This window comes from Lytechinus variegatus, chromosome 2 (genome assembly GCF_018143015.1).
Source record: "Lytechinus variegatus isolate NC3 chromosome 2, Lvar_3.0, whole genome shotgun sequence".
Classification (NCBI taxonomy): domain Eukaryota; kingdom Metazoa; phylum Echinodermata; class Echinoidea; order Temnopleuroida; family Toxopneustidae; genus Lytechinus; species Lytechinus variegatus.
The window spans coordinates 40,831,116-40,844,107 of NC_054741.1; the positions used below are offsets into that span (position 1 = coordinate 40,831,116).

The 12,992-nt window shown below is 38.2% G+C and overlaps 1 protein-coding gene across 1 annotated transcript; it reads right to left on the reverse strand.

The window, feature by feature from the left end:
- Positions 1-2,197: 2,197 nt before the first annotated feature.
- LOC121406809 lies at positions 2,198-5,085 on the reverse strand. The gene has a single exon (XM_041597679.1). It carries the CDS (start codon positions 4,841-4,843, stop codon positions 2,198-2,200), a length of 2,646 nt encoding a protein of 881 aa, XP_041453613.1. The 5' UTR covers positions 4,844-5,085.
- Positions 5,086-12,992: the final 7,907 nt, after the last annotated feature.

A 12,992-nucleotide genomic window follows, 5' to 3' on the forward strand; every position in this document is an offset into this window, starting at 1 on the left:
ACAACACAGTTGTCATAAAAATAAGATATGTCACAAACGCGAAAACAAACCAATTGCTTCTTCAGTATGTGTTTTAAGGTACATCATCTTCGTATAGGTTTTATCCTTTTTAATCCTAACACGGGAAATTTGACTCTAACATTTCCCTATCCTATTAGCCCAGGCTGAAAAAACAGAGATAAAAACTAATAAGCGCAAAAACTCTGAAAAACCCTAGGCTATTACAAACGTTGTTACCAGACATAAAACGAAATAATGGATTCTTAAAATATTAACTCGGGTAACTAATTGGTCTTTTTTATAAAAAGACGTGCTAGTTCTATGCTATAGAAGGCTAGAATGATCCTCGGCGTTCTCTACGCCCAACTCAAGAATCTACTTCTTTTCATATACAAATTACCCTATACGTCACATTCAAATTACCCAACGTCGTCAAGTCCGCTACGCTTGCCTGACTTAGCATTCATACGTTGCCGTCTAAACAATATTTACCAGCTATACTCCGTAACGCTGGAAAATAAATGTTCATCCTCCAATGTTCACAGCATAAGTCTTACAAATCTCTCATTACAAACCATAACGCACCAAAAAACCAAAATACACGTTATTTTGGGATTAGCCTGCCAAGCTACTAGAATAAACTACAAAGAAGGGCGGTATTTACATTTAACTTCATTAAATATATATGGACCTAATTTTGACCAGTTACGAAAATTAGAGCATACATATGTGCTCGTGTCATGTGATGACGTATTCAAAAACTGATAAAATTCTAATTTGTTAAATAATTGAAATATTGATGAGCGATAGAAGCTGTTACATTAAAAATTTAAACTATTCTGAATCGAAAGTAATTCATACATTCTATATAAGGCATTTTATTATCATTGTCATATCCAACCTGAACTTCGAACGTAGGTTAGTCTCAAATGGAATGCAATTAAGAAACAATAAATAAAGATATTATTCCTCAATTTGGAGAAATCAATATTTATAATAGATGTACCACATTACAAACCAAGAGCTTTCGATACAGATAATCTATCCTGTAAGCTATCCTCTACGTAGCCGTCTTTGGCTCTCTCACCTTTCCACCTACCATGTCTTTTCCAGACCCTGTCATTCACCTTGCTCCTTGCGGCGGCTTTGGCCCCGCTAGCTCTCAAGGAGTGTAGACCAATTTTAGCGTCTTCACTACTCACTTCCTTCAAACGAGCTACTACTGTTTCTCGTGTTCTAGTATAACTCATTGATTTATTTTTATGTATCAAGAACTTTCCTCTCCGGTTACCATAAGCGGGCTTAAATAAAAAATGATCTGAGGCAGAATTAATCCCTGTGCTAAACATATATCTCTTCAAGATACTGACAGGGCATGCGTTTGTTTGCCCTTTACTTATAACTACCTCGTCTCCTTTTCTGTATTGATCAGTTTTACTTTTACAAATTTTTACAGACATATAATCATCGAAGAAGGTAATATCATTACACTTGAGTGATCGCGCTTCGTCGAATCTGAAGAATCCGCTGTAACAAAGTGTGATAAATGCGAGATCTCTCAGAACGAGAATGTCTTGTGTATCTTTATACTTGTCGCAAAGGTTGACTATCTGCTCATTCGTTAAGATGTCCTTCTTCGTCGTTTTCGTGTAACTTTTTCTCTTAGCGGCTTCCACCAAATGAACTACAAAGCCATTGGTCGTCGAATCGGCTAGACCCTTCAGTTTATGAGCCCATTTGATGGCGTATAAAGCGCCTTGGATAACTGTTGAGGACTTACCGGCGTCAATCAAACTAGTTAAATATAAAGCAATGTGTATAGGTTCAGCAGGTAGCGCCCTCTGCGCCCTCAGCGTTGATAAATTCTTCGAACTTTTTGAAACTACAGAAGTAATTGTTGGTTGTACCTTCACTCCTGGAGTCGACTAGATGGGTTGCCATGCTATCTGCTAATCTCAGCAGCTTGCCCGAAGCCCCAGAAGCCAACACTTCGTTTTTGATTGATGTTCGTAGTCCTAAACCTGCAAAATATGAATAAGAATGTCTAAAAACGTAATTTCAAAGCAACCATGGAAAACCGTTGTCCCACGGAACCAAAAATACCGTTGTTTCCTTTTCCTTTCATAATTTCTTGACATGGAAATACATAACTTTCTTTCACAAATTGAACAAATTTTCCTCCTTGGTAAATTTTGGGTCAGAATGGAGCAGATTCCCACACAGGAACAATTAAGGTACCCTCTGCCCTTTCTTTCACTATTTTTCCAATTGCTCTGGCAGCTAAACGAGGTGGAGGGACCCACCAATTGATTTCATTAGCCCAGGACTGTTTGAAAGCATCAACACCTGTACTGGGGCATCCCCATCTCGAATTAAATCGACTGCATTTTGCATTGTAATCACATGAAAATCTGTCGACCACATGTGGTCCCCATATTTGGTTCAGATATTGAAATACATCATGGCTAATGCTCCAGTCATCACTGTCTGATATTCTACTAAGACTGTCTGCCATAACATTCATTTCTCTTGGAATCCAAACCATATCTATGCCCAATCCATAAAGATCGCATGTATCATGTATCTCGATTGCTATCTCTTGCAGTTGTACATTCTTACTGCCTCTCTGAACTATGCTAGTAACGTTTTTGTTGTCTGTGTAACAACGAATATCCTGCCCTTCCAGACACGGACCGACTGATTTCAGAGCTCTATTTAACGCTTCGATTTCTCTCCATGAGGAACTATATTTCATTTCGGAGTCTGTCCATGAACCGACCACTTCCAGGTCTGGTATTTCACTAACATACGCCCCGAATCCAGTGCCCGACGCATCGGTGAATAAACAGCAATTACATGACTTTACTCGTGAAATTGATACACCGTTAAGCCTGTCTAAGTGTTTATACCAGAACAATAATTCTGTAACCGCTTCTCCTGTAACTAATACGGGGGCGTTCCAAGAGGCTCGGTTATTGATGCACTTAAATATTTCTTTTGATTTCAATTGAACTATTGTACCAATTGCCGGTTGCATAGAAATTATCTGGCCTGCTACGCTGGCCAAAGTTCGAACTGGTATTATATATTTTCCTTTTTGGATTTTTGTTAAGACATCTTCAATTGACTTTTTGCATTTTTGCATCCTTGTTTCTGTGATGTAAACATCTCCCTCGTGAAAATCCCAATACATACCTAGCCATGTCGCTTTATTCTGGGGAAACCAATCGCACTTGGTCTCAGCTAATACAAATCCCAGCTTATTTAGATCGGCCTTGATTTGTCTGCTCATTTCGTTTGCAACTTTCATGTCACTACAACCAGCAATCCCATCGTCTAAGAACATGACAACCTTCTTTCCTTGTGACCTCCAATAAGTAACTGGTACTCTGGTTAATTTTGTGAAGATGTAACCAGCAGTAGATATACCGAAGGGTAAAACATTAAAGACAAAGTATCTCTTCTGACCATGGAACTCCCAACAAAAACCTAAATATTTCCTATGTTCTTCAAAAATCTCCACATGATGGTATGCTGATTTAAGATCGAATGTGAAAACGTTATCCCCTTGCTCAAAAATATCCCTAGCAACCGAGGCATCTTCATACTTAAATTTGTTCTTGTACAAATGTGGATTGACATGTCTGCAGTCTAACACTAATCTAAGTTTTCCCTTGTTTTCAGAAACGGTTAAGGGGTTAACCACTGATGGCTTAAATTGTACTTCTGAAACACAACCTCTTTTTAACAAATTCCCGATTTCTTCCTGTACGAAATTTGAATGGTTACGTGCGGATATGTTATTAGTGAGTTCTCTATCATCAGGCAACGTGTGTAAAGGCAATTTGTAACCGTTCTGGATCACGTCTAAAATCTCTTTGCTAGCACCGAATTCGGCCCATGCACTAGCATTTTCTTTCAACTTTCCAACAGGAGAAACATTCTCCTCTCTCGAGTCTACCAACTCAGTATCTTGACCCTCAGCTTCTTCATACAACTTTGTATTTTTAACTTGTACAATTTCAGATATCCCTTCTATTTCTTTTTGGGATGAACTCTCAGATACTATCTTGTTATGCTCAACAAAAAACTTAGATTCACTTATCTGATCTGAACGGCTTCCTCTGATGGACGGACAATCCACCTTCCAGTGGCCTGGTTTTCCGCATGAAAAACAGATCCCGGGCTTCTTGCGTTCTTCTGGTGTCGTACGACCGAAGGGGGTATATGATGTGTAGCTAGATGTGGAGGGGCCTTGTTCTTTCTGGGAACCTGGGTGGCTCTTCCATGGCGAAGCTCGATATCCGCTATAAGGGAAGTAACGCCTCCTTTCTGGCTTCTTAGATTTCTTCGCTTTTCTTTCCGCCCTCGCCTCGGCTTTGAACATGCGTTTTTCATCGTCTGAGTCGTCGGCTAAAGTATTCTGCTCGTACTCATCGACAAGTTTCCATCCCAACGGCGACTTGTCGGCCATTTTGATGAGCTTTTGTCGTTTTTCTATGATGTCTATACCTTCGACTATCTTTTCCTTAGCATCTGAAACTGCTGATGGCCTGTCCTGAGATCCCTCGAGGTAATGATTGGCTTCCACGAGTTTTCTATGAATCTTAACGTTGACCTTGTGCTGTTCTTCATTTCCTCTCCTCTGGAATTTATAGTCGTCGGAATGCATTTCCCGAATCTTCGCGACCTGGGCGTCGTTCAGTATCTTCTGGGTTTCTCCAAATGATTGTTGAAAATTGTTAAGTCTGCTTGAAATTAAATTATCTAGTTCGGATAGAAGATTGTTCTGAGACTGACTCATCTTGACATCAATTAACTCTGCGACTTTCGACGGATCCATGTTTATATCGGAAGCTCCAAAAAAGACGTGCTAGTTCTATGCTATAGAAGGCTAGAATGATCCTCGGCGTTCTCTACGCCCAACTCAAGAATCTACTTCTTTTCATATACAAATTACCCTATACGTCACATTCAAATTACCCAACGTCGTCAAGTCCGCTACGCTTGCCTGACTTAGCATTCATACGTTGCCGTCTAAACAATATTTACCAGCTATACTCCGTAACGCTGGAAAATAAATTTCTTGGAGTATGCATTGATAACATGTTCACACTGTCTGCTCAAGTACATCAGGTTGTCCGTAATTGTAATTATCATCTCAGCAATTTGTGGAGGATTCGTAGATTTATTGATCTTAAGACATGTCACCATGCTGTGCGAGCACTTATCCTTTCTCGGTTAGATTACTGTAATAGTTTATATACTGTTTTGTCAGCTAGAGATAGAAGAAAACTTGGGGTTATACAGAATCGTGCCGCTTGTTTAATTTTTGGCTTTGGATCCTGAACTCATACTACACCCCTACTTAAGGAACTCCACTGGTTACCTCTATTCCAACGCATTCAGTTTAAAGTCTGTTTATATGTATACAAAACTCTAAATCAATTAGCACCTGAATATCTTAATAATACCATCAAATTATACACACCCTCTCGTAATCTTCGTTCAATCACTGACACATGCAGACTTTGCATTCCCTTGTCCAAACTCTCCTCTGCCGCAAAACGGTTTGCTGTAGCAGCTGCCAAGACTTGGAATGCTATCCCTCTTTCAATAAGAAATGTTTCCAGTGTTCTTGGCTTCAAATCATCCCTTAAGACATACCTTTTTCCTCAATAATTAATATTTTCCTTTTTATCTTGAATATTGTATAGTAATCATTGCAAATATTAAATGTTTCCTACTTTTGTACGCGCTATGGTACTTTTTGTTTTTAGCGCCTCTAAATACCCATTATTATTATGTATCATTGATTGTTATTACTATCATTGCATAATATCGTGTAATTTTGTAATGACAACATCGTTTTTGTTACCAAAATGAATTATTTTCATTTTCGGAAATACGAACCTTATTTAATTTTCGGATTAACGAACATTATTTCGTTTTCGGATTAACGAACCTTCGGAATTACGAACCTTATTTCGTTTTCGGATTAACGAACCTTCGGAATTACGAACCTTTTTTCGTTTTCGGATTGATGAACCTTCGGAATTACGAACCTTATTTCGTTTTCGGATTAACGAACCTTCGGAATTACAAACCTTATTTCGTTTTCGGATTGACGAACCTTCGAAATTACGAACCTTATTTCGTTTTCGGATTGACGAACCTTCGGAATTACGAACCTTCGGACTAACCGAACCTTCGGAATTACGAAGCTTCGGAATTACGAATGTATGCGCATTTGTCTGTACCGGACATGGGCTGCTCCGGTCTTCCAAGCTTTCTTGTCACCAGTTAAACTGTAAGTGAATTTGGATTGTTACTTTTTTGTAATAGTTTTATAAGCCAAATTGTTGAGATATATTTATGAAGAAGGAAATCAAAGTTTATGGCTACATTGAAATCATTCAAATCATTAATGATTGATTCAAATTTGTAGTATTACATATGTATGCTTTCCATAAGTGGAATCAAGAGATTATAGATAACTAAAAGGTCATTTAACTTGAAGCTGCTCAGGTATATTATTGCAAACATTTTAAATAATTTATTCTTTTAAGTTCGATTATTATCCTTAATTGTCAAAGATATTAATTGTTCTTTTACAAAATGGACGTTGCTTAGTATAAACATTTGCTTGTCATGTTACTAGAAATCAGGAGTTATATGGAAATAGCATGAGGCTGAATATTCTTGATTGTTCTTGTGATTTGAGATATTTATAGTATAAAGGTGAAGCTTAGGTCTTGTTAGGGATAGGTAGTTTTTATGCCTTGGTATTTTATTATCTGTAGATGGCGTTAACCCTGTTGATGTTGACCATGTTGACGTTGATGTCGACAGTTATAAGGACGACGCTATGATGTCCATTAAGTGAAGGCCTTTCTCAAGCATAGAGGTGTAAACCCGATGTAAACTACAGTATTATGTTAAGTCTACACTAGTCAAGTTGAGTCAGTCAAGGCAAACGTCGAAGGACTTCGGCCATGTTAGACGGTCAACGAGTTGATTCAAATATTCCAAAGAAGTTTGTCAGATCAGGTTCCATATTTTAAAGAAATGAAGATATAGAAATAAAAGAACTTTGGACTTTAAAGGTCAAGTCCACCTCAGAAAAATGTTGATTTGAATCAATAGAGAAAAATCAGACAAGCACAATGCTGAAAATTTCATCAAAATCGGATGTAAAATAGGAAAGTTACATTTCAAAGTTTCGCTTATTTTCAACAAAATAGTTATATGAACGAGCCAGTTACATCCAAATGAGAGAGTCGATGATGTCACTCACTATTTCTTTTGTTTTTTACTGTTTGAATTATACAATATTTCAATTTTTATGAATTTGACGATTAGGACCTCCTTGCCTGAAGCACAAACTGTTAAAATAATGGAATTCCACGTGTTCAGGGAGGAATGAAACTTCTTTTCACATGACAATGACGAGAAAATAAGAATATTTCATATTTTATATAATAAAATACAAAAGAAATAGTGAGTGAGTGATGTCATCAACTCTCTCATTTGGATGTAACTGGCTCGTTCATATAACTATTTTGTTGAAAATAAGCGAAACTTTAAAATGCCATAACTTTCTTATTTTACATCCGATTTTGATGAAATTTTCAGTGTTATGCTTGTTGAATTTTTCTCTTTTTATTCAAATCAAGTTTTTGTTGGGGTGGACTTGTCCTTCAAGAAGTAATAAAGTAGACTGTTTGGTTATATTTGGATATATTGATCATTTATATAATGTATTGATCAGGAATAGTTAGTGGTTGCATTAATGGATTGTATTGCAAGGTATGGTCTCCATTGAATTTCATGATTGTTTTATATTGAACACTTTTCCATATTTTGATGTTTTGAAGTAATGTAATTGTTCCAAGGAACACTTGAACTTGAAGATTGTAATTAAATTTAATTTCCTTGAAATATTGTCTCCATTGTTACTCTGTCTGAGTTCTGTAGTTAAGAAGTTGCCACTGGACCAACAAGTCAATCACACCCTCCCCATGGCTGTGACAATAGATTTAGTTTATAAAGTGTGGATATAGGGGTGACCAAGTATCACCACTGACAAGTCTTAGGTTGCATGATCAAGGTCAGTTATTGTCAATGAACGTAGTATTGTATCATTATATGAATGGTGTTTTTTGTGAATAATTATTTTATGGTAGTTTTCAAAGTCAGCACTGCTGCTACATTGAATCGCATGATGCAGGTGAGACTGTCAGAGGTGCTCCGCTTGTTCCTTCTCCATTCATCTCTTTTCTTTGTCTCTTTTATTTCACCCTCCCTTCCTTTCCTTTTCTTTTTTTTTCCTTTCTTTATATTTTTCTTTCTTTCTCCATTTCTTTCCTTCATATTTTATAATTATTTACAGTGATTCCATTTTATTTTGTGCCACGGTCACAAAAAGTCCATGAAAATGTATGAGAGAGGAAATCATTCAAATAGCATACCAACACGCTAATCTCAGTCATGGCCAGCAAGATAAAATCACTTTGAAAAAAAATACAGCTTTACAAATACAAGGTACATCAGTTCATGTTAAAAAGAGGAAAAAGGCAATGGTACATGTCCATAGAACAACACTTCTTTCCTTTAATTGGTAAAATCTTGGTTTGAAATATTTTTTTGGGGGGCAAGTATTTTCCAAATACTTATAAAAAAAGGTTATGTAGCACCCTGTACACGATTAAGTACATTTGACATCTTAGATAAAGGATACCAAAAAAAAAAATGGCCTTCAATGCCCTTCTTTGAAAAAGATTTTGGCCTGGTGCCCTTTGTAGTGGCTTTGGTGCCCTGAAATATATGAGGTATTTCAAGGCCAAACTGGCCTTGCCCGAAAATGATGCAATTTAAGGCCTGGAAAAGGATCCATATAAAGAAGAAAAAAAAAGACTGGTTGACCTATTGTTTTTTTCTTTGTGGCAAACATACTTTTGGGGTGCTTACCCTAGTTAGCATCAACACCAACATATTTATAAATAACGGGGGCCACTGAGTATTTTTTATAATGGAGGGTTGAGCTGAATCAGAGCTACCAAGTCTCACGCATTGTGCGTGAGACTCACGCATTCAGGGTCCGTCTCACGATCTCACGCATGGCACCCATTTTTCTCACGCATCGGGACCCAACAGAAAAAAGAGAGAAAAAGTAGCATTATTCGCCAGATTATACAACTGGCCGACCGCCTTCGCGTCTAGCCCGCCACGCGAGACGAATCGAGAGTGCAGTCAGCGCACAGCTAGTACGTGATACAATGAATCGCGTGCGTGCATCGCATGGTTTTGAAGTCCATATCTCATGCCATGCGCGTTGCGTGCATGCCTTTTCGCAACGAACGAGTGTAAGTACTGGCCGCGCGCGCACAGAGACGTCGAGTCATGAAAATCTCACGCGTAACATTTTTTTTGAACTTGGCATCTCTGCTGAATGTGGGAGGGAGTGAACCAGCCAAAACAAATCACAAATTTATGGACTTCGCGTTTTTGTATACGTTTGCTGAAGGGTGGACTGACGCCTCCTACCGACTCCCACTCCTCTGTACTGTTTAATCGAACGATTAAAAAGATAGAGACAAAAAGGGATACATACAAATCTTTCTTGATTTATTTATTACTTTTGTTTTTTGGTTGTGAAAAAACAGAACAGTTAAAAATGAATAAAATGAAAGAACAAAATAAAACACTTGTGATTGTGGATGATTCAATTTCATTGGATAAAAATAATTCACTTTGTCTCATTGTGATGAATAGATATCGCTAGCATGGTTCTCTTTTGCAGGGAAAAGGGAGATAGAAAAATGAAACATTGTACGAGACATGAAAACAAATTGAATACTGGTATACAACCTTCAGGAACAAAATTATTTTATTACAACAGCGCTGCGTGGAAAAATAGACTGTAATTCGAAGAGAACTATAATTTATGAAAAGAAAATATGAAAGGCGATCTTTAGTAAAACATTAAGGCCACCGTCTTGAAGCCCCAAATCACAAAATATTTTGGACTTTTCGTTGTGCAGTATTTTATCATCATCATCGTACTTGCAAGGGAATATTCACCTTTTTGGGGGTATTCATTCTGGAAAATACAAGTATTTGATATGCTGTTATTATTTCACCCAAAACCATGAAAACGGATTATCGTCGTAATTATACACTTTGCAGATGTTCTCTATACAAGACGGTAAAGAGACCATTCATGAGTAGCGTGATAATAGGCAACGAAAAAAGCACTAGAGCAGACAGCAATGCTGTATCGATCGAACCCGACCTGTCCATACGTGCTGATCGCACTTAAGCATTTTTGTACACAGTGCCTATTGACTTTGATGGAAAGCGAAGATTTGACAAAATAACATGACTCTTTCCTCATAAATATCTTAACTATTCTGTTGATTTGAGAAGCAAAACCTTTATTCCTAGAAAGGAAAATGCCTGATCTTTCATATTTACTAAAAATCCTGAAAACACATCAGTTTGGCTCAATTAGCTATTGATTTGGAAAACACCTATCACAAAACAAAGTACATGTAAACCTAATGCTAGTGTGCCGTAGGGTAAATGCGAGCGCAGCCAATATTATTGGGACGTGGGCGATTGAGGGTGCGGGCAGACACCCTCGTCCTCTTCCCTCTAATACCCTCGGGTAGATGTAAGAGTGCCCTAGGGTGTTTGCGAGCACGGGTGTGATGTTACCCACGGCCGGCACTGTACTTTGCAATGTACATGTACAAGAAGTGCAGTGCTGTGTGTGTGTGTAACACTGAGGTAAGAGTGTAAGTGGCCAATAATGCTGCAACCTTTCTTTCTTGCCTTTCTTTTGTAGATGAATTAATCAAGAACAGCGGATTTCAGTTTACCGATAATCTCTTTTGATACTTTGAAATCTTTAATTATCGTTTCTCGGTACCTCAAATATGCATGTAAATGTGAGAAGGATTGAGAAAGAGAGTGTGATGAATTTTTGTGTGAATTTATAGTCCAAAGTTGGGGGTGCGGTTAATCCACAGGTGTGGTGTATGGTCCGTTACTACGGTACTTAAGTGAGGATCATAAGTGCAGGATATTTATCATCCAAGGGTTCATGATTTTCAATATCCTCAAAATCATTGTTTGGAACTGAGTAGCTTTCATTGTTGGCATTTTCACAAACACAATTTGCAAAAGGTAAGGCTATCTTCATGGCCTAGAAGAAAGGATAGGCCTTGATCTCGTGCCCATGTTGTCCACAATTACTACACTGGACTTCAGTTCCATGCCTATGTGATTCAGGTCTGTGGTTGCCTTGTTGGGCCTTCCACAGAAAAGCATCCTGGTGGAGTACTTCGTGCCACAGAAGCATATGAAGGAAATGGATACAGCGGTGGCCATTGTGGTACATATGACTCATTTGGAGGTAATCGGGTGCGATTGACATGGACCTGCGAAAGGATGATGGACACTCTGGTGTGGAAAATTGCCAAGGATGCAGAGGGTATTGTAGTGGCGGACATCCGTGGACCAGATAGTCGTGTCAGTGAGCATCATTTCCGTATCTCGGAACGCGATTCACTTCATTCATTATCCCTCGCTGAGTCGGAGCGGGTTCTGGAACAGTCGACTGTCGGGTAGGGTCCGTCGGAGGCAGTGGTCGTAGCTGTAGAAGAACTCTTAGTAATCGTCTGCAAGTTGGTTGATTCTTACAGACATGCATTTACACTTCATGCAAATTCAGTCTGGGCCCTTTTAATCACATATAAAGCATTTATTGTCTGAGGGAATCTTGATGGGATCATTTTGAACAATGGGTACAATAGGCGAATCAGGATTAATTGACTGATTGGAAGGAAATAATCCATTGTGTGATCCAAAAGTAGTATTGATCTCATTCTGGCCATTATCATTCATTCATTCATTGTCGAATGAGAACAAAATGGCGGTGATCTCTGAGTTTATATCTGGGTAAAACTTTGAGAACATCATGAAGAACAGTATTCGTGTCATAACTCGTTAAATTTTGCTGGTTTATTGAGTAGTTTAATAATAAAATAGAATCTATTAGAAGTTATTCCTTTTGACAGGTTGAATATAAAATATGGTGTTCCAGGGTGTCACATGAAGTGATTTTTTAATTATTTATTTACTGCTACTTGGGACACCACATAAAGAAATATAAACAAGGTGTGTAAAGTTAAAGAAGATTTAATTTTTAAATCTCTTCAATCATTTATCTGTTTTAATTTTTTTCACAAAATAAACATGATATAGATGGACATGGAAATGATCACAAATAAATATAACTTAATTTAGGCAAAATAATGTAGAATCATTGTCTGGGTGTTGTGGCGTGTGCCTCTAATCCTAGAAATGTGGGAAAGTTACAAATTGATGCAGAAGTTTGAGGTTCAAGCCCTGGTTATGTCTTTCAGGTGGTGACGTTATAGATCGGTTGTAGACGTACATGTAAATAATCATATCTGATTGATACACGTCTGAGAAAACTCAAATATACAGCACACAATTGTCCGTCTCGACGTGACATGCCCCAATTTGCCTCTGGCAGTCAGTCCCTGGCCTTAACAGTTGGTTGCTCCACTTGGCCACCCGGTTGTTGGTCCTTTGGCCTCCGCAGATAATGTTGCTTTCTCCACTTGGCTGTCGGCAGACAGACCCTTGGCCTCCGCAGATCAGACTTCGACGATTACAGACGAGATCAAGTCCTGAATATTGACATGATATGCTATTTATGTCAATATTCAGGGCTTGATCTTTGGCGACAGCTGGGCTCATAGTCTTGTCACCGACATGGATTTCCTTAGATAACTTTTACTGCCTAAACGGAGATCTATGGTCTCTTAGCTGAAGGTGGTTCTCCCTGATAAACTAAAATCGACCCCCTAATATACCCTATCGTAGCTAGGAAAGCACTCCTAAAAATGTTAAGAACAGATGAGTGCATAAAGCATCGCAAGTAAAACATCCTTGTTACA

Excerpts from the sequence above, each read along its gene's own strand:
- LOC121406809 (XM_041597679.1), bottom strand. The coding sequence starts at position 4,843 with ATGGATCCGTCGAAAGTCGCAGAGTTAATTGATGTCAAGATGAGTCAG.